The following is a 26,363-nucleotide window of genomic DNA, read 5'->3' as shown; positions in this document are numbered from 1 at the left end:
CTTTATGCTAAGCTATGGTATTTATATTTCCAAAACGTCGACCCCCACTCCGACATTCTGTTGGGCAGAACTGGCCGTTGGTGCGTGTGTCATTACCAGCTGAGCCATTACATAATGGTTGAAGTTGTGTTACATGGTAACTTGTATAATCATAGAGCCAGGGGAGTAATCATAGGGTCATGCCTATAATGCCCAGAGGCTGAAGTTCAATAGTGGTGAAGGTTTACGTTCTCTTGATGCTACTTTCAAGAAATTCTGCACTTGCTTAATAACATTTTTGAAAGTAGTGACTTTTTTGTATATATTCTATTGCGGAAAATCTGGATTTGTTTAACATAGCACCATGTGACCTTCATCAGTGCCACGTGTCTCAGGTCATAGTATTTTTTTCCAGCCGGAGGTTACAATAACTGTCAGCTCTTCCTGTCGGTAAACCGCATAGACTGAGAGAAACCAGAGACCAGCAACCGCACTGGCCACTGATCCGTGAAAACGCCTCTTAGCTATACTATTACACCCACTGGAATTTACTCTCAGTTACATGGCAAAGCGCTGTAGCATACATTGGTCTGCTTAGGATACACAATATAGAGACACGCACACACAAACTGAGAATTCACCTTGTGCATACACAGCAAATGATTTCGGTGCCTTCCCCATTGGTATCTAATGAGCCTGCAGTCGATGTTCTGATGATGCTGGGAACTTGCGGTCTGTTGTTTTGTCTCTGGCTTCACATTGTTTAGCACAAAATGACTTTTCCACTGATTATATCATTATATTCCCATCAGAGAAAATTGGCTCACCACTGTCTGGAGCGGAATAACTTCCCTAGCAGTCAAGTGTGAAGACAAACATACACACACCACAAACGAGCACACATGCATGCACACACAGACAGGTAGAAAACAGGGTGCTCCGACTGTCAAAGTCTAATGCAAGAAACATAGAAAAACTTCGACGAAACACTTAATGCTGCTGAGTGTTTTGTTATGTAATTTGATTTTAAGAGCACATGACATCCACATGCTTTAGTGTTTTGAGTGTCCTGATTTCTCTCTGTCTCCCACCCGCTCTCTCCACAGTGTGTAACTGTGATCTGGCACGATCGGGCTTCTTCCAGAAGAAGGGCGAGTACATCTGCACGGCAGACTATCAGCGTCTGTACGGTACACGCTGCGACCGCTGTGACAGTTTCATCACAGGAGAGGTGGTCTCCGCTCTGGGACGCACGTACCACCCCAAGTGCTTCGTCTGCAGTGTCTGCAGGTACATACACACATACACACACAATCTCCTACTGTATATAGACGGTTACAGCATTAGTACATACAGTATGGTTGGGCAATAACATACCAACATTATTGCATTTGAGTCGTGTTTCTGAACGCCTGGCAAAAGTAAGTCCAATATTCACCCTACTTTTATGCTTTCTGGACTCTACCAACCAGTGACAGAATGATACCTGGTTCTTAAGCTGCTAAATGCTCCACTATGTTCATCAGCTAGTTTCTGTCTACCAGTTGCTATAAGACGATACAAAATTGTCAACTGTCACATGATTTAGTGTTCATTCTGTAATAGCTACCCATTAAAGGAACAGTGTGTGGGATCTGGCGGTATCTAGTGGTGAGGTTGCAGATTACAACTTCTCCCGTGTGCCAGGCGTTTAGGATTGCTACAGTGGCCGATGCGAAAACACGATGGTCCTAGTAGAGTGCTAAGAGTGTGTGTGTACGTGGGAAGTGAGTGGTGAAGCAAGAGAGAGAGGCGGCAATGGGAGCGAGTAACGTTATCGACTCCGGCCTAAGGAGGAAAAGTTAACAGTGTTAGGTTTGTCCGTTCTAGGCTACTGTTGAAACATGGCGTTGCAACATGGTAGACTCCGGGGGAGGGTATCCGCTCGCTATATAGATAAATATAATATAAATATAAACTGCTCATTCTAAGGTAACGGAAACACAACAACTCCTTTCAGGTGATTATACACTAAGAAAAACATACTTATTAATATGATATTCCATTTATGCCAATAGATCCCCCTAATTGTTAAACATTAGTCCTTTAATATCAAATCAATGAGCATGACTGCTTTATGGTACAAACTGTTAGTTTCGCATCTGGCAGACAAATGCAGAATAACCAGACGGGATGTTTGTTTTTGTAATTCTGTGTTTCAAAGCTGTACTAACGAATATTTTTATATTAATGATGGATAAAATTATGTCTGTCGTGACAAACTCACAGAGATTTATCACCCAACTGCTCTTCCTCTCAGCCTAATTATTGTTTTTGAGTGTTAAGTGTTAGTTAGCCAGAATCACGACTCCATGTATATATATGGATATATATATATATATATATGGAGTCGTGATTCTGGCCACCAAGAAAATGTAAGTGCAATATTCTCCACCAACTCCACCATCTGCTGCCTGCTGTGGCTGGAAACAATGTTGATGACCAAAACAGTACAGTTATGGGCCGCAAAACCAAAATAGTGAACGGAAAAACCCTAAAAAGCATCACTGAGCTGAGAGGAAGCACAGTTAGGTGATATATCTCTCTGAGTTTGTCACGATAGGCATCATGTCATCCATCATTAATATGAAAATATTTATTAGCACAGCTTTAAAATGCAGGATTACAAAAACAAACATCCCATCTGATTATTTTATCCATTAACAGCTACTTTTTCTTTGCATGCTGATGTTTTTCCAGAAAAAATGTGACAATATGTATTGATATTACAATATATGATAAAGGATTTTATCCATATTGCCTACTCCTAGTAGTATACATTGCTACTTAAGCATAACACTCTACATAATATTGTATTTTATCCATTTTTTCTTTTATTTCATCACGTCTGTATCTGTTCTGTACTGGGATGAAGCGCAAAAGTTCTGATTCATGAGTGAAAGTAGCCTGTAGAGGACAGAGAACAGGAGATGAATTATGGAGCTGCTGAATAAGAAATGTATGTTTTCTACCTCATGACCATGAAATCCTTCCTCAAATCATCCTACACAAGTTGCATCTTTCAAAATAAGAAATGCAAAGGTGACTTTATAGGGGGGGGGTTTAATAATGCCATTCAGCTCATGCTTCAGTCTTATCTCGGCTCCTGAATGTCAATAAATGTCTGATTAGACTGAAGCGCCGGTCTGTCGTTTTGCTTAGTCGAGACACGATTCCAAAAAGAGAGCTGACCTGGTGTTTCACGCTGTTAGATTTAGTAAAAGTAGGCCATCTCTCCTCTGACCTCCATCAGTGTTCGTGTTAAGCTCCTCCTGAACGAAGTAAGAGTCAGCAGCATCCCTGTCGGCCCCCTTTTCATTTTTATTTTCACCATTTCACTCCATTTTCCCTCTCCCTTCTCTTTCTCTCTCAAGCCCCATTCTTAAAAAAAATGCCCTTCTCACTGCTTGTTTCGCTCTGTTATAATGTTTACATAAGAGTGATCTTCCTTTACCTCCCTCCAGCAGATTAGTGTTTGTCAGTTGTTGTGTATCTGCTTGACATTGGCTGATAACCATGCGGTCATGCCCAGCAGCCCTCGGCACAAAAACTGAACTGACACCAACTGGCCGGAGACAGTCAGTGGAGCAGTCCTGCTGGCAGTGACGCGGATGTCTGTGTGTGTGTGTGTGTGTGTGTGTGTGTGGAGTCAACTGGAAGAGACAGCGAGAAGCCCACGGGTGAATCTCTTCTTTCCTGCTCCGTCTGCCCTCTGTCACATTGCTTTCTTTCTTGTACCTCCTCTATTTTTCCCATAGTATTTTCCTTCTCCTCCTCCTCCTCCTCCTCCTCCTCCTCCTCCTCCTCCTCCTCCTCCTCCTCCTCCTCCTCATCATCATTACCGTCATCATCTCCCTGCTCTTAATCACCATCCGCATCCCATCGTCTTCCTTTATCTCTTAATCATCATCCTTCTCTTTCTCTTTGTCATCAGCTCTAATGAAGGCAGATCGCAAGTTTCACTTCTCCGAGCTGATGTTTTTAGAGAAAGCGCCCACGATCAAAGCCAGAGGGCACATCGCTAAAGCCAGAAATAGCTTCACTTCTGTGGCCAGTTTAGGAAAAAAGAGGGGGGTTGGTGGGTGGGGGGGATAAAAAAACATGCATTAAATATGTAAACAGAGTAAATTTTTAAAGCGCTGAGAAAGGCTGACAAGGCAAGAGTGTCTTGAGGGAGTGAGCGCAACACACAGGTAAAGACAAGGTCAAACACAGACTAACACACATCACGTCGCAGCATTTCCTGCGCTTCAGTTGGACTATAGACTGGGACGTATATGCTCGGGCGCTTATACATGCAAGATTTATGCTTGGAAGTGGACACGGATACAAACCTAGATATCAGGCTTCATGTGTCAAATACAGACTTCTCTAGTTTTCTCTGTTAAGTGTGTTTGCTCATAGGGCTGCACAATTAATCGAATATTAATCACGATTTTGGTTTCCCACAATAAAGCGAACATGATCGACTGCGATGTTGATGTTTAAAATGTGTGCTCCATTTTGGCATTACTTTTGGGGAGCTGTCATGCCCATAGACTGTATATAAGAAGTGGACCTAGTCACCAAGACGTCACCCATTGGTTTGTGGATGGCTGTTTTGGAGCCTCGAGTTTGGCTTTTTAGCCGTCTCCATCGTGGTTTTTCGGCAAACAGAGACACGAGAGGTTGGAGCTAAGCACAACTGAACGCTGAATAAGACATTTTTAGGTGATCAAGATGTTACTATAAACTTTGATGAAATTAAAACACACTGTGAAAGGGTTAAAGTTCTAAGACAAAACACGAATAACTCCCAAGCCCAAAAGTTTTGGTACAATTTTATTTTGCTTCTAGGAGATGCACTGTGAATAAGGACAAGTCTTATTTTGATGCAAAGATTTGTACATTAGCAGAAATGTAGGACATGGAAGAGAAAGCAGTGCTCTGTTTATTTAAATGTGAAAGTGCAATAAAAATGATCTTGTCCCTAAAGTCAATGAATAATCGTGATAAATATTTGTGATCTTAATATTGATCAAAATATCGTGATTATCATTTTGGCCATAATCATGTAGCCCTCCTTGCTCCTGTCGGTTAAATTCAAAAATGTTCTTTAGTTTACAAACAGATGGTTCACGTTGGAATGAACTAAAGGGTGAAATAAAAATGAATCAGACCCTTTGTTGAATAATTTGTGTGATGAAACGTCTCTGTTCTGCTCACTTGTCCGTCCATTCTGTATGCATGTTGCCCTTTTTAGAATAACATAAAAGCACAAAGAAGCAAACTTAGAACACTGTATGTGCTAGTTCCCTCAACACAAACACACACATACTGTATTTAGACAGTGGCAGTTGTAAAACAGCTCCCTAGAAACACTCGTTCTAGGGCTCACAACGTCCGCAGCTTCGTGTATATATTGCACAAGCCTTTCTACATGCTTGCCTCTGTACATCTCTAAGTGCGTACACGGATGTACTGTGCTGACTGGGAGCTCTGCTGGAGACTCTAGCCTCCCTCTGGGTCTTGGCTGCGGCTCTAGGCCTCGGCGGGGAAGTAAAAGGATTACTGCCGTGTATGTCTTTTAAACAGCCTTCCCTAAGCCTTTTAGCTCCCCATTCATTCACACATCCTCCCCAGTCATAAAGAAATCAATCCGTCTCTACGATGATACGACAGAAGAGAGACAAAACGGCGCATCATTCATAACGTGGTAAATTTAATTTCATAGGCGCCGTTTTGCTGTCATGTACTCTGCTTGTTTTAGTGTGTACTCTTCTTAATAGTTAAGTGTTAAAGCGGTGACGAAAACTGTGACCTGGTGGCTCCAGCTGTGCAGGGAGGCAGAGCGAACTGGGCGGACAGACCGAGAGAGAAAGAGGCGGTTAAGATCAGTATGCACTCCGCACGGTCTCCCTAATAAGTTTTCATTCTCACTGAGAGAGACCGTTTGCCTTTTAGAAGCCCGTGGCAGCGTCACATTATCGCCTCCTTAATCACAGAGCAGCCAGGTGCTCGTGCAACAATCAACGTCCTATTAACCCGTCGCCTCCACTGTTTGGAAATGTATTTTCAGGCTCATAGAGAATGTCAGACTGTATTTAGCTTGTGTCATCAGGATTACGGCCTGCCTGTCACCCAATCATGTTCCTGCCAGCACCCATTTGTTATTTCCGTGTGTACACTTTGGTGTAATGCAAACACACAGAATCACCGCAGGCATTTTTATCTCCTATTGTGTGCTTGTTTTCTAATTCTCTCTCTCTCTCTCTCTCTCTTTTCTTGTCCTCCTCAGTAAACCCTTCCCCATCGGAGACCGAGTGACGTTCAGCGGAAAGGACTGCGTGTGCCAGCATTGCTCCCGCACTCTCGTCAAGCCAAATGAACCGATCAAGATCCACGGGCCCAGCCGTAAGTCCGGCGTCCGCCTCGCTCCGTCCGTTCCGCTTAGGGCCACCGGGCGCTTACAGTGCGCTGAGTCTAATACGATGTGTCCACAAGGCCTATTTAGCTCATTTAGCTAATCAAGTGTCTGTCAAATCAGTGGTCCGACCTGTCGCGCTGATCTGCCAGCTGAGAATTATACAACACAAACAGACACATCATTCATTCATTACTGTCATCGCCAAACATGCAGAGAATAGATGATTTTTTTTTCATCAGTCACACATTCCTGCATGAACACAAGTATATAATGAGATTAATATCCTGTGTGTTATTAGACAGGTATCCATAGTCCTCACACTTTCAGAATAAAGCAGGAAAATGACAAATTAGGATTCCCACAACAGAGCAATAGTGATTGATAGTGAATCATTTGCAAAGTGTGGCATACAGACAGCAGGCTGCCGCTCACTGACTGTGCGGTAATAACAGATGGTGGAGAGGCAGTGAATAACTGTCCCACCCAGATCACTCCATTCAGCAGAGTGAAATCCAAACGGCTCCCCAGGTACGTGTTCATCATTCTGTCTTATGAGGAGGCAGTGCATGAGAGGGGACACAGAGTGCAGACTCTAAATGTAATGCACTGGCTTTTACAGCCTGTTCCTCTGTCGTTTTGATACTATTTAAGAATGCTAATATATGCTTTGTGCGCAAAAAAGTGGTAGAAATCCATTTAGCCTGAACAAAATGATTATTTTAGTGGGAAAAGGCTTTAGATAACATGGTGGAAAGTGTTATCAGTGGACGTTTGCTTGTATACGCATCAATGAACCAAACCCTTGTCCTGAGAAATGTAGTTTTCTAACCTTAATCAACGTTTTACTTAATCCTTCTTTGTGTCTCCTTGACGCAGTAGTTCAACGTTTTGGAAACACGCTTATTCGCTTTCTTGCCGAGTTAGATGAAGAGATTGATGCCACTCTCATGACTCGTTGGTTAATATGAAGCTACCACCAGCAGGCTGGCAGCTTAGTTTAGCACAGTTTCTAGCTCTGTCCGAAGGTAACAAAATCTGCCTATCAGCACCTACTTCTTTTACGGATTAAATAAACAAGATTTAGTGTATGAACTGGTGAGCTTTAGAGGTGATGGTAGGCAGATTTTGTGACCTTCAGACAGAGTGGATGACACCCCGAATTTGTCATTATGGGTGAATAATTTGTTGAATGTAGTAAATCTGCAATGTATGACAACTAGAGTTCACATTGACGGAGAGGTTAAGAGGAGTAGGCTGCCATGTAAACTGCAACATTCCCAGTTCAATCCGGTCGGGGAGATTTGCTGCATGTCATTTCCCTGCAGTCTCTTCCTACACCATTTACTTGCCTCTTAACTATATACTATCAATGAAAGGCAAACATGCCCCCCACCCCATATATATACACACAAACATAACTGGGTGGAAATGGGGAGAAACGGCTCTGTCCAAACAGAAACAAAATCTGCCAACCAGCTCCTCTAATGCTCACTAATTAAATGTTCTATATTGTTTGTTTAATCCACTCAAATACAAAGTATAAAAACAACAATTTGTGGTTTTACAGGGGCTTATGTGCTGGACTATTTTTTTTTTTTTTGTTCTTCCGACAGAACCAGGTTCCCGTTTTTAGTCTTTATGCCAAGCTAAGCTAACCGCCTGCTGGCTGTGCAGTGACGTCACATTGAGCGGCACAGACATGAGAGTGGAATTGATCTTCTCATTGAACACATCAAGGAAGCGTATTAAGTATTTCCCAAAAACTATTCCTTTAAAGGATGAATAAACACTAAATCACAGAGAGCAGGAAGCTGCTGCAGAGATGTCTTTGAGTTAAAATGTTTAAACACGTTGCGCAGGCCACAATTAGTGATGTCATGTTTTGCTTTTGACAGCTGATGAAAACCCCTCAGACTGGGGTGCAGCCAGTGATGCAACAACAGCAGTTTTTTTCCCTGAGTCATTCAGTGTTAATTTCTGTGTAACCATAACAATTTCTTATCACAAGCTCCGTTACATAATTTTTTTGACGTTCTAATACCAAATTCAGTCGGTGGCTTAAAAGGGGAAATGTATCGTGACTTGGTAAATCAGCCGTGTGCAGCCACAGTCTGGGGCTGAAATCCTGACTCTATAGCACTATCACCACCAAATGACAGCTGAGATTTATTTGGACTGCAGAAACCCAACTCAATACACTGCAGTTTTTTTTTTTTACTGCAAAACACCGTTTGTCTTCTTGGCTGACAGGACAGAGTGGAGTGGTCCCCTGTGACTCCAGGCTTCTCTCAGGGGGCAGTAGACCGGGTCAGTAAAGGTCAAACTGGGCCAAACGTCTTCCAAATAGAAACAAATGGAGCGCTGACCCTTTTTTTCCAGCATTTTGTCACTCTGCAGCCATGCATCATTTGTAGCCTCCGTGCTGTCCTGCTTCTTCTTTGCCCTGTTCGTGGTGGTCAATAACGCCTGCTGGGGCGTCCTTCTGATGGAAATGGAGTGTTAGCTAGTATGCTAGTGTGTGTAAGGGAGAAACAGACACAGAGATTCATACATGTCTCATGTGAGGGGGATTTTATGCATCTGCTTTTGCCCTGAGGCTATTTCAGCGACACTTGCTTCCTGCCTGCATTCAATCATGTTTAACAGTGCTTACAGTTGTGAGAACAAGCCTCACAGCTCTGCAATGTCCCGCATTAGTACGGCTATTGATTAAGAAGGTGGCTGTGCCAAAGGGGCTGAGCACGGCGGGTGTTTAAAGATGTACAATTATACCTTAGCTCACTTTGTCTCTCTCTTCCTTTGCCTTTTTTCCTCCTCTCCACTTCTTTTCTCTTCCCCTCTTCATGTCTCTTTTCCCATTCTTCTTCCTTTTTTCTTTCACACACGTTCCTTCTCCAGACTGTGCCGGGTGTAGAGCCGAGATCAAGCAGGGTCAGTCTCTCCTGGCGCTGGAGAAGCAGTGGCACGTCAGCTGCTTCAGATGTCGGACCTGCAACATGGTCCTCACCGGAGAGTACATCAGCAAGTGAGTGTGCAAAGAGCATGTGATTCTCACGTCTCACTCAGAAGAGACATGCAAATGGACATACTGGAGTTTTCAGAACCAGTTTATCTCCAGACATGCTACAGCCGTTTTTTTTCTCTATGTTGCAGGGATGGAGTGCCATACTGTGAGGCAGATTACCACGCCCAGTACGGGGTGAAATGTGAAACCTGCAGCAGATACATCAGTGGAAGGGTTCTGGAGGTAAGAACTGGACCACATTTCAACACATGTTAACGGAGATTTAGCCCCACAGAATTCTGCAGTAATACAGAAATCCAAATTGGGAGTTGACCATGATGACTGAGTGTGATCAGCGTTATCAGAATCGAGCAGTCGCCTCTGTTTAAGCCCCGCTGTGCTGCAGGGACTGAGCGACTTAAGATTTGAGGCTGATAAAGAATTTTAAACCAAAACTTTCACATTCAGCTGCTGTGCGTTAGCCTGGTCAAACATTTGGTGCGTATCCACTTTTTCACTGTTTTAGCAGCACAGTCGGGCCTACCTGCACTAACAGGAAGCAAAAAAGCTGGATTGAATCGTAACAACGTGTAAGCAGCTGAGAGGAAAAAGGAGTTATAAAAAGATCAGAGAGTAAAGAGTGAAGGGAAGGATAGACACAGAAAGCAAATTCTGCAGTGACAGAAATGGGTGCTTTGTGTTGTGCTGAAGCACTTTAAAAAGAGATGGAGGAAGGAGTCAACAGTGGAGAGAGGAGAGCAGAGGAAGAGGAAGGAAAGAAGTGAAGGGAAAATAATGAGGGGAGTAGGTTTGAAAATAATGAAAGCGATAAAGTGCACATGCTAATTAAATGTTTTGGAAGAGTCTCTGGAGGATGTGTTTCATCTGTCGGGACCTGAGGAGAGGGAACTAAACTTTGTCGGACACATGCACAGACACACACACACGCGGGGCCTTGTTGTCCCTGTGCTCCTTTGCTTGTCAGAATGGCTGGTGTAAAGTGTTTTGTTCCTGACTGTCAGCCTCTCTGGGCTATTTATAGACATGGGGACATGTCAGCCTTTATCTGTGAGACTCCCTCACTCTCTCTCTCTCTTTTCCCTCTATCTCTCTCTGTCTCTGATCACTTGTGTGTGCTGGCACGCATGACATTCATTCTTTTCTCCTGTCAAAATTTGATATCATAATGATCTTTAAGATGCAACTATTGGACTCACAGAAAGTCAGATCCAGGAACACTAACTCCCCAAACATACAGTATTCATTTAGGATGAGAATAACAAATATATTCCAGATGTTGTGTTCATTCTGGCACCTGATTTTAAAGAGGACCTATTATGCTCATTTTCAGGTGCATACTTGTATTTAGAGTTTTATACTAGAACATGTTTACATGCTTTAATGTTCAAAAAACGCTTTATTTTTGTCATACTCCACTCTAACCAACTTTAATTGAGCGCGGGCCAAACTAGCCGTTATGCTATGTGTTACTTGGTGACATCACCGTGTTACGGAAGAAAAGGTGGGACTTCAAGCAAGGCGTTTCAGGCTGTTCAGGAGCAGTGTATCTGTGGGGGAGAGTAACTGCTTTGGCGTGGACTTTGGGGTTTGTAACTTTAAAGCTTTTACCTGCACAAAAAAACTATATAACACACTAAAGGAAAGGGGAAAAGCACAAAAGCATGATGGGTTCTCTTTAAAGGAAAATTACAGTGTATTTCAACCTGGCATATTTCCCAAAAATGTGGCCAATGTGACTCTATAGGTCAAGCTAACTTTGCACTCGCCGACTCCTTTATAGAGATTCTGGGAAATGAGGAATCTCGCAAAACAACGTATATCGGAGTAAGCTTCATAACGAGGTTTTTACATGAATAAAATCAAAAGCTTGTTTCTGAGTCCAAACGAATGTAAAGCCAGAAAGTAGCACCATGCCATGGGGATATAGTTGAATAAGACTTCCATTTGTCCGTCTTATTCGTCGTTAGTCTTAGTTTTTATTTGTTGCCAAAAAATGTTATTCATTTCATCATAGGCTGCACGGTGGTGCAGTGGTTAGCACTGGCGCCTCACAGCTAGAGGGTTGCAGGTTCGAATCCGGCTTGGGACCCTTCTGTGTGGAGTTTGCATGTTCTCCCCGTGTTAGCGTGGGTTTTCTCCGGGTACTCCGGTTTCCTCCCACAGTCCAAAGACATGCAGGTTAGGTTAATTGTTGACTCTAAATTGCCCGTAGGTGTGAATGTGAGCGTGAATGGTTGTCTGTCTCTATGTGTCAGCCCTGCGATGGACTGGCGACCTGTCCAGGGTGTACCCTGCCTTCGCCCAATGTCGGCTGGGATCGGCTCCAGCCCCCCCGCGACCCCTAACGGGATAAGCGGTTGCAGATGGATGGAATGGACATTTCATCATAGTTCTTGTTTTCAACAACTATTTTTTGTATTTATTTTTTATGTTTTTTGTTGTGAAAATTTTTTTTTTATCATAGTTTTTGTCTCCAAAAATAACGCTGCACAGATAACAATACATGATAATTACTTATCTGTAAGTAAAGTAACATTTCATCATAATGTTTTTTGGAGTTTGCTGCACTGACTCCTTCTTCTCTCCTCCATTGAAAACCCAGACTGATCTGTCTGTGTTTGTGTCTGTGTTGATGATTAGGCTTGTTCCACAGAGCCCCCCTTCAGTCCAACTTTCCAGAGCCGGTGGTTGTTAATTTAATGAGCAGTTTAGATGAGATGGAGAAGGGGAGAAATAAAGACAGGAAGCGAAAGAAAGAGGAGCATAAAACCTCCTTTCTCTGGTGTCACTTCTTTCCCTCTCCTTCCTTCCTCGGCAGCTTAGTCCGGCAATAAATATAGCAGCCTATTAATGCCACCGGAGAAAATGGGGGCCTCATTAGAAGCGGTAACAGCAGTTGTTGAACTGATACCGTACAACCAGAGACGGTAAACGCTCTGTTGCTCGGAAAGCACAGGATGGAAGTGCTGCATCCTCTCCTGGCTTTCCTTTCAGAGTAACCTGAGACAGACAAGGAGATCAGGGATTGGTTAAAATGCAGCTTCGATACGATTAAGAACCATACTGAACAATTCTTTGGAGACATTCGTCAAAGAGACCTGGTTTCCTGCACATCACATGGAAGTATCAGTTTTCTGAAAAGCGGGGAAAGTCAATGCAGCAGAAAATGACATAATACACTAACCCACACACACACACTCAAACACACGTGCTGGGTGTGTTCAGATGAAACGGTTCAGGTCTCCTCGACACCGGCCACATGTCAGCGGTGCTTCTATAAATAGAAATTCTCTAATGGCGTGTCAGGAAGGCAGAGGTGACGGGACGGGGGCCACGCCTCGGCCGTCAGCCTCCGCAGAGACGCATGTGAGAAACATCAGGACCACGAGCCGGACTGGATTAATGGACGGAGCCGACGCGGTGACATCACACTGCATCATTTCATGTGTCCATTTCACCTGTTTGGATGTGCTCCCTCGGGGGCGCTCTGAACGTCCAAGGACATGTATCGCACTCTTGTGTCCTTCACTTAACATGGCCACCTACTTCCCTCTTTCTCTCTGTCCTGCACACACACACATATACACACACACACTTAAGACCTACAGGGATCTTTATGCTCTAATTATGGCGTGGGGGATAATAGGTGGTGGCTATCATGTGGTTGCTGTATGCTGATGAACAACTACAGGCCATGCAATCAGTACATTATGAGGCCATTGGTGGCCAGGTGATATACAAGGAGAAAACATATGGAGATAATGACCTGCTCATTTGTAGATTAGCCCTCGCTCTGTGAAACTATGATGATAATTTATGTTCAGTCACACCTCCTCTTCGCTCCTCTCCTCCTCACAGGCGGGAGGGAAACACTACCATCCGACCTGCGCTCGATGCTCCCGCTGTAACACGATGTTCAAAGAGGGAGAGGAAATGTACCTGACAGGTGATGCCGATACATCACACACACACACATAAAGTAGAGCACTTTCCCATCCAGATCAACGCATTGCATGTGGGAGCACACAAAGCCAATCTCCTCTTATCTCTCTCTTCTTCTTCAGGTTGCGAGGTGTGGCACCCATTATGCAAGCAGGCAGCGAGGGCAGAGAGGAGACTCAGGGTGAGATGGAGTTTGAAATGAAAATGTTAAGATAAAATGAACTATAATTTGCTCACTGTGTGCGTCCTCTGCTCCCCTTTTTGTCTTCGTCTGTTTGTACCTCACAGCACAGACGCCTGTCAGAAGCCTCCATCTCCCCACCGGGCTCCTCCATAGGCTCTCCCAGTAGGGTTATATGCGTGAGTAGCCCACAGCTTTTATTCACTTTTAGCTGCCACTGCCACCGAGCTCACCCTGAAAGCACAATTTTTTACAACGGAAACACACGCACTACCCAGAGGCTTGAATGGTTAAGCACCAACCTGAGAGGCTGCTCACTCCCCTTGGCCTGTTCACTTGTCTGTGCCCTAACCTCTGTTGTCAGTGATGTGGCACGAGTTAAGAAGCAGTGAGAAAATTATAAAGTATCTTCTTGTCACAACGTGGTTTATATCTGTGATGACCATCTTCAGTCATCAGCTCCCAGAGAGTACTGATTATATACTGATTTGTAGGTTGAAAAACACATGTAGGTTAGGTTACGTATAGGTTACAACTGGGATCAATTTGGGAGAAAACTAAAAATGTTCATCAACCTTAGCATTGTGGCTCTGGGAATGGCAGAGTCAGGCGGTCCAGCACTTTGGTCCAGAATGAAATTCTCAACAGCTATTTAATGGATGGGACATTCATGGTCCCCAGAGGAAGAATCTGAATGACATTGGTGAGCCCTTGAGTTTCCAACAATCAGGTCAAATTTTATCAAACGTCCAGTGAAATAGATCAACATCTAGAAGATGGATTGGTGCAAAATTTTTAACGGACATTCATGTCACCAAGTCAATATATTCTACCACCTCTGAAGTTTTTCACAGATATTCACTTTGGTGACTTTGGTGATCCATTGACTTTTCTTCTAGAGCCACCATCGGGGCATGTTAACATTTACACTGTGAGCATGTTAGCATGCTGATGTTGGCATTTAACTCACAGTACCGCTGTACCTACTGTCATAGAGTCATAGGACTGTACAAAAGATGGACGTAGTCTCCTATAGGTTTCTGAAGAGCCGTTGTGAAGTTCAAAGTAGGTGGCTCTGGTCGTAACCATCTTGGCAGTGACGACAGCCGAATTCCCGGCTAATCCAAAAATCAAAATTCACCCCCCATACAGCTGTCTGGAAATTAGCTATAGAGACCAAAACTGTTTTTTGTACCACGCTGTTAACATGTTTATTTCTGCTTTGAAGTTGGGCATTTTAACATGGGGGTCTAGGGAGATTGACTCCCTTTTGGAGCCAGCCTCTAGTGGCCATTTGAAGAACTGTAGTTTTTGGCACGTCCGCGTAAGTACAGCCTTACAGAGCCACTTAGCATAACTGTAGACTCTCTAGGTTACAAAGCAGGTATCCCACCTGTAAGCTAAATACTGTCCACAAGAAAGGGAATGAAATTTCAAAAAGTCAAGGCATATTAAAGTGAAATTAAATTTGAAAAAATGGTTAAATGTCCTGTCATATTCCAACCAAATTTATTCCAGTTTTAAACTAGAAACCTAAACATGTTTTGATGTGACAAATCACCAAATCAGTGCTTCCTACATATACAGTATATACGTACATAGAGAGAGGCTAATTAGGGAACATACCAGGTTTATTTGAAGGTTGTCACTCTGTGCATTGCAGAGTTGGACCCGTTCCATTTCAAAACGAGGCCTCAGCCAGAAATGGAACCGTGTCCAACTGTGCTGCTTGGCAGCCTGCTGAGTGCTGCTGCTGCATGTCGGCGGTATTAGCATGTCAAGGGTTGTCTGCATGCAAGCAGGAGTCACCGCTCTCTGCTCAGCCCTGCCCTGCGCTGCTCTCGCCTCATAATCAATGACCTTTCTGTTTAAGGTGATGGATGAGGGAGAAGTGCAGTGTAAGCATGCTTGTCGTCCATACTGTCTTCTCTCTCTCTCTCTCTCTCTAGCTGTCTTTGCTTCCTCCACTCTCTTTCTCGCACATGCTGAGCTCCTGAAGGTCAATGGCTGACACTGCTGTCAAGTTCTGCAGCGTACATGTGTACTTTTTGATGAGCGCACACACGTGTGTGCATGTGCAGGCTTGTGTGTGCTTCATCAGCTCTTTCTCATTCCTCTTACCGCTGCATGATCTGCTCACCGTCACTGGTGGTGTCTCCATTCTACTTTGTTACTGTGCATTGTCCATGGTGGTTGATGTTGGGTCTTGTTGCTGTTGTCTCTGTGTTTGGTGGGTGTATGTGTGTGTCCTCTCTCCAGGCCAGAGTGGAGAATCAGATCCTAGATTATAAGGACCTAGCTGCCCTGCCAAAGGTCAAGGCCATATACGAGGTCCAACAGCCAGACCTCATATCCTCCTCATACCAGCCCTACCACAGATACACCTCTGATGACAGGCTAGAAACTTACAGCTATGGGGAGGTACTACTGCTACACACTCCAGGCCAACCTTAGCATTGGTCTCATTGTTGGTGTTCAGGAAAAACGTTTGTGTAGTTTTTAGATGGAGCTGTGCTGATAGGAAATGTGTATCATCATTACAACTCAGTCATATAGTATTTGTAGGGCTCATTATTTTCATTTTTTATTTGGGAAAAATTTATTGAATGGATTATTTTGATTTGGTCAAATGTGAAATTGAAATTTTAATAGAAAATTGGATTTAAAAATACCGCTTTCAGAGCAAACACTTGTTAGTTTGACAAGTTAATTGATGTTTTTTTTTACTTACAACTTCTTTGAGATAAAATGATTTTTAACCAAACTTAATTTTAAAATCCTGGGAATTTTCAGTGAAATTTAATTTTGAAAATGGTGAGCCGGAGGTACTTATGAATATTTTGTAGCATTTGTTCAGATTGGTGGATTTTACAACATGCAGACAATCCATATCAGTTTCTTTTTTACATATTATGCACCATACTAAAAGCCTGACAATTCGACATTTTTGGGAAATACACTTATTCACTTCGCTAGAGCCAGCAGGCGATTAGCTTAGCTTAGCATAAAGACTGGGAACAGGGGGAAACTGCTAGCCTGTCCATGTCCAAAGTTTAAAAAATCAGTACCAGCACCTTTAAAGCTCACTAATAAAGCCAAACCAAGAAATGGTTCAAACAAACAACAACTTGACATTTTTACATTTTGGTTTGTGTATGAATAAACCCAAATATATATAGATAGTTAATTGGTAAGCTTTAGACAGACATGAGAGTGGTATCCTTCTCATCAAACTCTTGGCAAGAACATGAATAAGCTTTTTTCTCAAAATGCCGAACTATTCCTTTAACTGACATTAAAATAAAGATGTGGCTTCTAGTCATCACTTTGTCCCATGCAGAAAACCCCAACAATCATCCATGTAGGATAAAACAAAGCATAGATTGAATTTGAAAAGACTGTCTCATCTTGTGATCCTGTAAATACATGATATGTGATATATTGTTATAAACGCTAACTCTTGTCTCTCCACTGATTCTCCAGTCACTTGGGACACTCTCTCCCTATTCTCAGGTAAGCATTCTTCCTAGCAGAGCACTTAAGACGAGTTTAAACAAGTTGAACTGTTGTAATTTTGACCTGTCACTAAGCTATTTGTCTACTTGTTGCCCTCTGCCCTTTTCTCACTTGTACCTTGTCTCTGTTTATCTTTTCAGGACTTCGACAGCCTGGATATAAAGCAGAGGCGGTGCTCCAGTCCAGGTTATATTGACTCGCCTACGTTTAGTCGTCAGGGCATGTCACCCATCATGCCTCGCTCTCCTCAGCACTATGCCTACCCTGGTGAGTCAGATGGTATTCACTAGTTGTCTGCCATAACCTCAGAGTTTAATATCAGTCTATTGATTATTTTTTTAATGAAGTCAATCGTGCTTTTCTTAATGTGAAATGCAATTTGAACAAGCACAATAGAGTTTCTGAGCTGAGTCATTTTAAATTTTTGGAATGATTCTACTAAAGTTGTTTAAATGAATAGTTCAACAATTTGGGGAATATGCCTTTTTGCTCTCATGCTGATGTTGAGATGAGAAGATTGATACCACTCTCTTTCATGAGAGTGGTATCAATCTTCTCATCTAAATCTTAAAGAAAACAAATTATCCCCAAAATGTCGCACTATTCCTTTAAGAGATATCAAATTGCTTGTCATTTTCATTTAAACGTCATCACCACTCTTATATACAGTATTAACAAATAGTTGTTTGACTATCTCATATGCTGCAGTTGCTCCTTGGCTGTCATCTCATTTAACTCTTACACATGTGCTTTGACACTGTAATTACTGTCACAGGAAGACAAGTCAATAATAACCTTTGTGATTGCACAAGTGGAATAGTTATTCCAATATCACTTTGTAATTTGAATGAATGTTTAGGCTGTTTGGTTTTCACCTTGCATGGATGAAACTTGTGCTGAGGCCTTCCTTCATGCTCATGTTTCCTTTGCTGTGATTGGCTGTGGCTGGCTGCAGGCTCTGAGAGTGGCAGGAGTTCACCTTGTTACGGCCAAGATGGGCGGTCAAGCACACCCACCACAAACCAGCCCCCTAGACATTTTCATGTACCAGGTAGGACTCCCCATCGCCTCATTGCACTACTCACGACCTCATACATCATTATTCACTAATGCAAATCATTCATTTCAAGTTCCGCGGGAATCAGAGTGTGTGAAAATGTGACTAAGTCGTATTTTTATACCGCACATAATTTCTCTGGCACATTATCCCCCGTCATACTGCGTCTTTACCTTCCTTTACAACCACACCCTTCTACCTCCACCTCGACCCTTCCGATCATCCCGACACACACTCACACCCTCTCCTCCTTTACACCTCCACGTTTCACCTCTCCATCTCCTCTCTCTCTCCTCAGCCACAGGGGACCCCAACATCTACAGGAAGCCTCCCATCTATACGAAAACGGGTACAGTGCAGTAGGCCCCGCCTTAGCCTGCCTGTCCTCCTGTCAGTTTAGTCATGCTGTGTTTGAGTACTCGATGTAGATGCTTCTACTCACCTATTGATGTTTTTCAACGGCCCCATGTGATTTAGCATTGATTAGTATTGATACTCCAGTCATTAATGAGATTGAAGCCGTCGATAACAAAACCAGATAAATGGAAAAGATTGACACTGTGTTTAAAAATGCACAAAGGAAAATAGAGTTTGACTTGTGCAGCTCTTTTCAAAGATAGATTTATTGCATTAGTAAGTGGCTGAATGCAAAAGAGCAATGTTTTCAAGCACATGCCCGCTTCTGCGTGCAGCTCACGCAGCACGACAGGTTCTCGTCTGCAAAATGGGGTTATGGAATAGACCCTGGATGAAGTGAAGGCTGCTCAGGCGTGACAAGTGTTGAGTACATGGGACTCTGAGGACACACAATTCACCAGAATAGAGCAGAACAATGGGACAAAGCACAGTGGAAAAGTGTATTACAACTGGAATTTATATGTGCTGTGGAGACACAGCCTAACCTACAGTAGTTAACCAGTGGTCAGTGTGGGATTTAAGGAGGCAGTACTTTAATGGTAATTGTTTGAATCCGGAGACAGCTGTTCTCTTCGTTTCTCTGGTGGAAAACAGAGGGAGTGTGTGAGAGGGAAGTCTGATTTCCTAATTGTGTGGATTTATGTTGTCGTTCAGTCAAATAACACAGCAGCGCGGTTAACACCAGATGCTATTTTTGCCTTTTTTACAAGCCATTAAACTGAAATGCACTTCAGCCAAGCTTGTCACATCAACACCGGAAAATGCTTTTCAGCTGAGAATCACAAGACCTCTTGATGGAGGATAGTTTATCTTTGTTGTTGTCCTGCATGTTCTTCTGTACTGTACGTGTTGATATTTGTGGGGTAGTTAGTGTCGACCCGTGTTTAGACACTTTCACCCTTCTATGTTTCTCAGCTATAATTAGTACATAACTGGCCATAATGTTCCCATGACACATTTTTGCTTATGAAAAGCTAAGTAAATGGCAAGTTCAAAGACCTTTAAGCTTGTTAGAATACGGACATTCTGCACACACTTAAGTCACATTGATCCTTCTCATACTTTATGTCCTCCTAAACAGCTATTGATTATTATTTTCTCTTGCCTCAGCACTTAACAGGATTGATGTAAATCCAAAGCCACGTGCTGTGTGTATAAAAGGCCTGTTATGTACTACTCAGTTAACAAGTTTGCTACCTGTATAGAAAAGATCAGATGCCTGTGTTTTTGGCTTTGTCACTGTTCTCCGTATGGGTAGAAAAAGCTCTCACATTGTCACATCTCTCTTTGGAGACGCTCCAATAATGTTTCCCTTTTCTTTTCACCTCTTTTTTATCGCATCCAATCACTTTTATTCACTTCCTTCCACCTTCTGCTTCACTTTACCTGGCGACCTTGCCACTGTAAGTATCTCCCTCCTTTCGCTGTATCACTCACTGTCGCTAGATAGATATTCCATATGTCTTCTTGTCTGTGTGTGGGTGGGTACAGTATGTGTCTGTGCTTGTCATCCTGTGTCGATACTCTACAGCCATACTTCCTCTGACAGAATCTGCTGTCAAACTTTGCTCCGAATATGTGTGTGTGTGTGCGTGTGTGTGTCGTCAAGCTGAAAGTGTCCCAAAGATGAGAATGTCTGCCGTCGGTGTCGTGTATCATGTGTATAGGAATTCAATGGATCATGGATCGGGGGGCCGGCATGGCTAATGGCTAACAGAGTGAAGAGCGATCTATCTGACAGTACGCTGCATGTCGCATCCATTGACTCCCATTGACTGTGCTTTAGTGCAGAGTGGCATCAACATCATCGCCTCACACCACTCACAAAGCGACGGCCTGTGCCTCAGGCCGAGCAGTAACCGAACTCACTCTAATGCTGGTTATTTTCATGCTGCTGGCTGAAATATTGATCTCTTCTGACAGGAATGGTGGATATGATGATATATAGCCTAAATGTACTCTTGGCTGTACATCTTTGTGATATTCATTAACACATTTTCCTCCTTAGAGGGATAGTCTGACATCTTGGGAAATAGCTTATTCTTGTTCTTGTCAAGAGCTAGATGGGAAGATTGACACCACGAGGCTGGAGCCAGGAGACAGTTAGATTAGCTTAACATGAAACAAGTGAATGAATATATTTCCCAAGATGTCAAACTATTTCTTTAACACGATTGCTTTGGTTCTGTCTGTTTTTTCTCTCTCCTAACCTCTCCGTTTCTTCACAGACAATCATGTGGACGCAGCCACCAAAAGCAGGACCAGCGAGGACATCCTCAGATCCTCCAGACTGTCCACCTACTCTCCTGAGCCATACAGCCAGTCCGAGTCTGACTACTGCCCGTACACCAGCTCCCCCCGGGGTATGAAACAGTCTCATTTCACTGAGTTTAGCTGCATAGTAAGCTGCATTTTTTTTATTTTAGGCTGGACCAAACAAGGACGTAGAAGTAGTACAGCTCCTTTTGTGACTGTGTTGTTGTCATATTTATTCACTCACCCACTGCGTTCCACTCTGAGCTCTATATTCATACAAGGGGATCTCTTTTATCTGGTTTCTCTCCCAGCCTATAGAGTGCCGAGAAGACGCTTCTCGACAGGAGGAGATGAAGAGACTTGGAGTCAGGGTCTTCAAAGAGTAAGAGCTTCGTTATTTTCTTTCTCAACCTGATGTTGAAGAAAGTCACCTCCTCTGAAACACCCATAAATAATGCACTTCTTATGGTATGGTGCCTAAACTATCCTCCTCCTCCTCCCTCTTTCTCCATTTTGTATTCACTGTACATTAAATTAGCACTTTCTTTTTTTCTACCCCCCCTTCTGCCCTCTTTCCTCGCTCCCTCTCAGATCGGGAGTGGCATCGGGAGGATGATCCTAAAGGAGGAGATGAAAGCCAGATCTGGTTCCTATGACAACGACCCCTGGGGCAGTGCGAGGAATTCTCGTAGTGGGAGCAAGGAAACACTCAACACTACAGGCTACGGCAGCACGGCGTACAACAACACTGTCAACGGATGTAAGGATCCACCCTGCCCCCTATCTATGCATCTCCCTCTTTGTCTCATCTGCTTTCTGCTTCTGCGAGTTCATGCCTGTGCAGCCATGTATTTTGGCCCTCCCAGATGTGTCGTATGTTCTGCCACAAGGGCTTTTTTATGATCCTCGGTATCTGCTGTCATCAGGGTTTGGAGCAGGAGGGCAGTGAGGTTGTGGATGCAGGTCAGAGAGGGTCAAGGCTGCTGCAGGCGGGGCGGTTTATTGAGATGGAAAGATAGCTGAACAGCTGCTGCCGAACCTGCGGTAGGCCAGCAGCAGCAGCAGCAGCAGATGTGGCCTGTCATTGTTGTGGGGATGTCTGATCACACTGATCCTGAAGCTACCGAGAGAAGAGCGCTCAACTAGGTGTGCCAGATGTGATAAAGCCGGACCTGAAGCTACCAGTTGGTTCTGTTTGTAAGGACCAAGCTTCACTGATCACACAGTGGGACTGTTATTTTAGCCCCTGACGTTCAGACACCAGCCTTTCTCCATCACTATCCAACAGTTCCCTTCTTTTTCACTTCCTCGCTCTGTCTCCTCACTTGTTTCTCCTCCTCCTCTCTCTCCTGATATCGCTCTCTATATTCTACTCTGTTAACTCTCTCTCATCTCTCTTATCTATCCATCCATCTATCTGAGTATCTATCTCACTCTCTCGCTCTCACAGCTGGTGTCCCATATCCTGGTTTATTTATGAGCAGTAAGATCTCTCATTAAAGCTGGTTCTCTGATGGGAGGGGACTCAACTGAACGGGACTCTGTTGGCTACGGTTGAAAGGCAACAAAGGCGGCTTGTAACCATACAAGCTGTGTTTTGCGATTAGATGGTGGAGCATGCAGTGTGTCTTTGTTTTTATATTTTTTTCCCCTGAACCAGTCCTGCCTGGCCTCTTTCTGCCTTGTTGCCCCTTTGATGTTGTGTGTTCCTCCCAGGGCTTGATGGGTACCCAACTTGCTCCTTTTTCTGTTTCTTTGTTAACGCCTCTAACTAGACAGATGGCTGTCAAATCTCTACAGCCATCTCCCCCTGAATATTTTTGGAGGAATTTAATCCAAATTTAGAGCAGGGCAGATTAAAATGCTGCAGCATTTGTGGGTTTTTTTGGGCAATAATTGAAATGTCTTGTAACTATGATCTCTTTATTTCACAGCTCCCAGATCTCAGTACAGCGCTGATAGTGGTGAGTTTATCATTTATATTTCAGAAATATTCTATCAGGATTTAAGCTTAATGCAGACCACCTCAGTTCTGAGGGGGTTCTGGTTTGTTGAAATGTTATCTTTTATATTTAGCTTTTGAATGGAAGATTGTATTGGGTCATAAATGATGTGTTTGTGCTGGATTCAGTGACCTTACATCAACAAAGCTCCAGCATTGTGTGCACACATCTGGAATTTTAGGATTTTTTTTGGTTAGCCATGAGCGCCATCTTCTGGCACTGACCTGGTATTGATCGTATGATTTCCAGATGCCAAACTACATGAAAATAATTGTAAATTTAAGAAACTGTTGGCTTGACTAAGGTTATATTTACTACTGCTTTCTGTATTTTAGATTTTGTCTGTAAGTCCGCCTCGCTACCAGGATACGGACGCAACGGCATCCAGAGGGTGAGACCACAACACAGCGTGATTAGCTGTATTAATTATTCAGGCCTAGGGCTCATTTCTGATGGGTCCAACATCTTTGAAATTGCATCTGTTATGTGAAATTGTCATTAACCTCGAGGCACTGGAATTAGGGTATTGTTAGTGCTGTTGTTATTCCCTTATCTTATTATGTTTACATATCTCAGGCGAAAATGTGCCAGTATCTGTTGATGTTTAAGTCTCTGTCCCCTCTCTGCAGCCTCAGAGTGCAGACTGCTACCAGTACCAGTATGACAGTGGCAGCGAGGTCAACTGGGGAAGCAGAGGTAATTTAATTTGAATTTAAAACACCTACCCCTTATTAGATTGAAGCAATTAATTCACCGTTTTTTTCTGTTGTACTGACTTCATTTTCTTTCTTTCCTCCCAGCAGAGTACAAGGTAAGGTTTTTAATTAATCATTTGAATAATTCATTCCATGTGAGTTAGCCTTTATGTCAAATAATCCCAGTGTTACTGTAACTCGGTGTCCAAAGTTTGATAAAGCATGGCTGCCTCTTTCTCTCTCTGCAGATTTACCCCTATGAGGCGCTCATCGTCACCACCAGAGGTCGCAACAGGCTGCCCAAAGAGGCCGACAGAGCCAGACTGGAGGTAAATTATGAATGGGCTATTAGGAAAACTGTGCTGGGAATAAGTTATCCCTGGTCTAGTTTAAAACTAATGGTGTAGAGAGGATTTTAGAAATACAAAGGCTATACCCACAGCAGAATCCCACCTACCTAAGAGACTTCTGACAAGCCACCAACCAAACTCTGTACAATATTCTTAGTATTTAAAAAACTCTATATTCATTGAACTGTACAATTATATTTTCCCTCAATATTATGTTTGTACATTATGGTCCGGTGCTGGTTATGTAATTCTGGTTGAAAATGCTACATTCCTATTCATTCATGTAGAGCTGCAACAACTAAACAACTAATCAGTTAGTTTTCAACTATTAAATTAATTTACAACTATTTATAACTATAATCAATTAATCGGTTTGAGTAATTCTTTTAAGAAAAAAAAATTAAAATTTTCTGATTCCAGATTCTTAAATGTGAATATTTTCTGGTTTCTTTACTCCTCTATGACAGTAAACTGAATATCTTTGAGTTGTGGACAAAACAAGACATTTGAGGACGTCATCTTGGGCTTTGGGAAACACTGATTGACATTTTTATAATTTTTCACAATTTATAGACCAAACAAATAATCGATTAATCGATCAAAATAATTGACAGATTCATCAACATTGAAATTGTTTTCAGTTGCAGCCATACATTCATGCATTTAGTTGTTTTTTTTGCCTAAAATATTGACTTTAATCCAAAAGAAAATAATGTTTGTCATTATAACATTGGTATCTTTAATGGTAACTAAGGCCTATTTGAAAAGAATAGTATATTAGTGGAATGTGTCACTTAATTGGGTACTGTTAAAAAATGACAATGTGATAACTGTGTTTCATCTCTATATCCTTTGTGTTCTCAGCGTCACCTGTCACCAGAGGAGTTCCTCCAAGTGTTTGGCATGACTGTGGAGGATTTCGACCGGCTGGCTCTGTGGAAGAGAAATGAGCTCAAGAAACAGGCCCGACTGTTTTAATAACATATGGGACGTCTGTTGAATACTGCCATATTTACTAGAGCGAGAGACTGTAGGAGGGGAAGAGAGTGATAGGTAGTCTTCTGCTCAGTTTCACTGCCATGGCTGAGAAACCTGTTCTAGACCTCCTCGTAAAGACGAACCAAATCCTGGTCACACCAGCGTGGACTGGAGATATCGAGAGGAAAGGTCACAGGGATATTATGCACAGATGGACTGATAAACTGTTACGTGGCTGCCAGTGCAACTGTGGCTGTGTGCTGGAGTGGTGTGTAAGCAATAGAGACCGTAGTACATTAGCGATGTGCTTTTCTTAAGTCTGAAGGAGGGAGGAAGGCATTACTGTGCCCCTATAAAGCCACATGTGGGGATGTCTGTGACCAGAGACCGCAGTACTAAAACATAGAAGAGGAGAATTTTGGCTTTGCCTTATTTGTTATGCTCTCTTAGTTATGAGTGTGCAGCACCAGCAATCTGAATGAGTAGAATGTAGATGCAGTCTATCATTTATGACACTTTATCAGCGTGAATGATTAGATGAAAAGAGTTGAGTGTGTGAGCATACAGCGACACTTTGCTTTGGTTTATAAGGATGCATTTTGTTTACCTGTTTCCCCTGTTTTTGCTCTTTCACCTGAAATACTGTGTCACTCTGGTTTACACTAATTGATATAGAATGAAACAAGTAACAATCTGAGGTGGACACACAACTTTTTTTCCAATTGTATCTGTGACCTGCATTGATTTGTGTGCAAATGAAAACCAAAGTGAGAATGCAAATATACAGATTAGCAGATCACTTCCATGTAATGTTCTGGTTAAATAGTTAAAAGGTCACCACCAATAGATACAGTTCACTGTGCAGCTGTGTGGTAACCTAAAAGAATGTGCAATCCAGTAGATTAAATAGTAAAACACATGGATCTGTGAGTAAAAACACCAATTCAGTCCTCCTGTTCCATGTTTTCCAGCTCATTGCAATAGAATGATGACTAAATGTTTTAGGATGAGGACTGTAGTCATCCATTCACTATTGTTGATATTCTTTTAGAATGATAATCCAATAATTTTGTAGCTACAGAGATTATATTCACTCACGATGAAATGCTCTGCAAGGTATTTAACACACTGACAAAGATCCAGGGTTGTTGAAGACTTTACTTCCTTTGAATACTGTTATTTTTGATTTTGTCACTAAAAATTAAACTTGAAACAAATTCAGTCTATGTTTTTTTATTTGTCGTTGGGAACCATGCACTTTTAAAGTTTGACATTTTGCGAATTATTGGCGCATTTGCGAGCTTGAAGGCTTGTCATAAAGACTGTAAACGGGGTAAAGCTCACCTGGCTCTGTCCATAGGTAACCAGCACCTCTAAAAATTCTCCTGTTGACATATTTTATCTGAACAAAAACACAAGAGACAAAGTTCCGCCATTTCTTTGCCCTGCAGCCAGTTGCCAGGCAACCAGTGGGAGACTGCTTCCGGCCAAGATGCGGTCCGTCGCCGAACATGACCCC

At 42.8% G+C, this 26,363-nt stretch overlaps 1 protein-coding gene across 9 annotated transcripts in view; it reads left to right on the top strand.

The window, feature by feature from the left end:
* ablim3 (actin binding LIM protein family, member 3) overlaps window positions 1–26,059 on the top strand; it is a 48,327-nt gene extending 22,268 nt beyond the window's left edge. For 2 of the 9 annotated variants that reach the window (XM_074648149.1, XM_074648148.1), the window contains exons 3-23: window positions 1,086–1,269; window positions 6,296–6,411; window positions 9,323–9,449; window positions 9,578–9,671; window positions 13,308–13,395; window positions 13,514–13,572; window positions 13,680–13,751; window positions 15,832–15,993; window positions 17,056–17,085; window positions 17,229–17,355; window positions 18,044–18,139; window positions 18,444–18,494; window positions 20,791–20,925; window positions 21,130–21,200; window positions 21,410–21,578; window positions 22,753–22,782; window positions 23,157–23,212; window positions 23,451–23,517; window positions 23,622–23,632; window positions 23,765–23,845; window positions 24,731–26,059. In XM_074648149.1, the coding sequence (XP_074504250.1) occupies window positions 1,086–1,269; window positions 6,296–6,411; window positions 9,323–9,449; window positions 9,578–9,671; window positions 13,308–13,395; window positions 13,514–13,572; window positions 13,680–13,751; window positions 15,832–15,993; window positions 17,056–17,085; window positions 17,229–17,355; window positions 18,044–18,139; window positions 18,444–18,494; window positions 20,791–20,925; window positions 21,130–21,200; window positions 21,410–21,578; window positions 22,753–22,782; window positions 23,157–23,212; window positions 23,451–23,517; window positions 23,622–23,632; window positions 23,765–23,845; window positions 24,731–24,844 (1,940 nt within the window). In that variant the 3' untranslated portion in view covers window positions 24,845–26,059. The remainder of the gene's footprint in view (window positions 1–1,085; window positions 1,270–6,295; window positions 6,412–9,322; window positions 9,450–9,577; window positions 9,672–13,307; window positions 13,396–13,513; window positions 13,573–13,679; window positions 13,752–15,831; window positions 15,994–17,055; window positions 17,086–17,228; window positions 17,356–18,043; window positions 18,140–18,443; window positions 18,495–20,790; window positions 20,926–21,129; window positions 21,201–21,409; window positions 21,579–22,752; window positions 22,783–23,156; window positions 23,213–23,450; window positions 23,518–23,621; window positions 23,633–23,764; window positions 23,846–24,730) is intronic. The other 7 variants (XM_074648150.1, XM_074648154.1, XM_074648153.1 and 4 more) reach the window with 7 other exon arrangements.
* The last annotated feature ends 304 nt before the right edge of the window (window positions 26,060–26,363 follow it).

This window comes from Sebastes fasciatus, chromosome 10 (assembly GCF_043250625.1).
Source record: "Sebastes fasciatus isolate fSebFas1 chromosome 10, fSebFas1.pri, whole genome shotgun sequence".
Taxonomy (NCBI): domain Eukaryota; kingdom Metazoa; phylum Chordata; class Actinopteri; order Perciformes; family Sebastidae; genus Sebastes; species Sebastes fasciatus.
The sequence above is the reverse complement of the archived record's forward strand: the minus strand, read 5'-3'. Positions and strand labels throughout refer to the sequence as shown.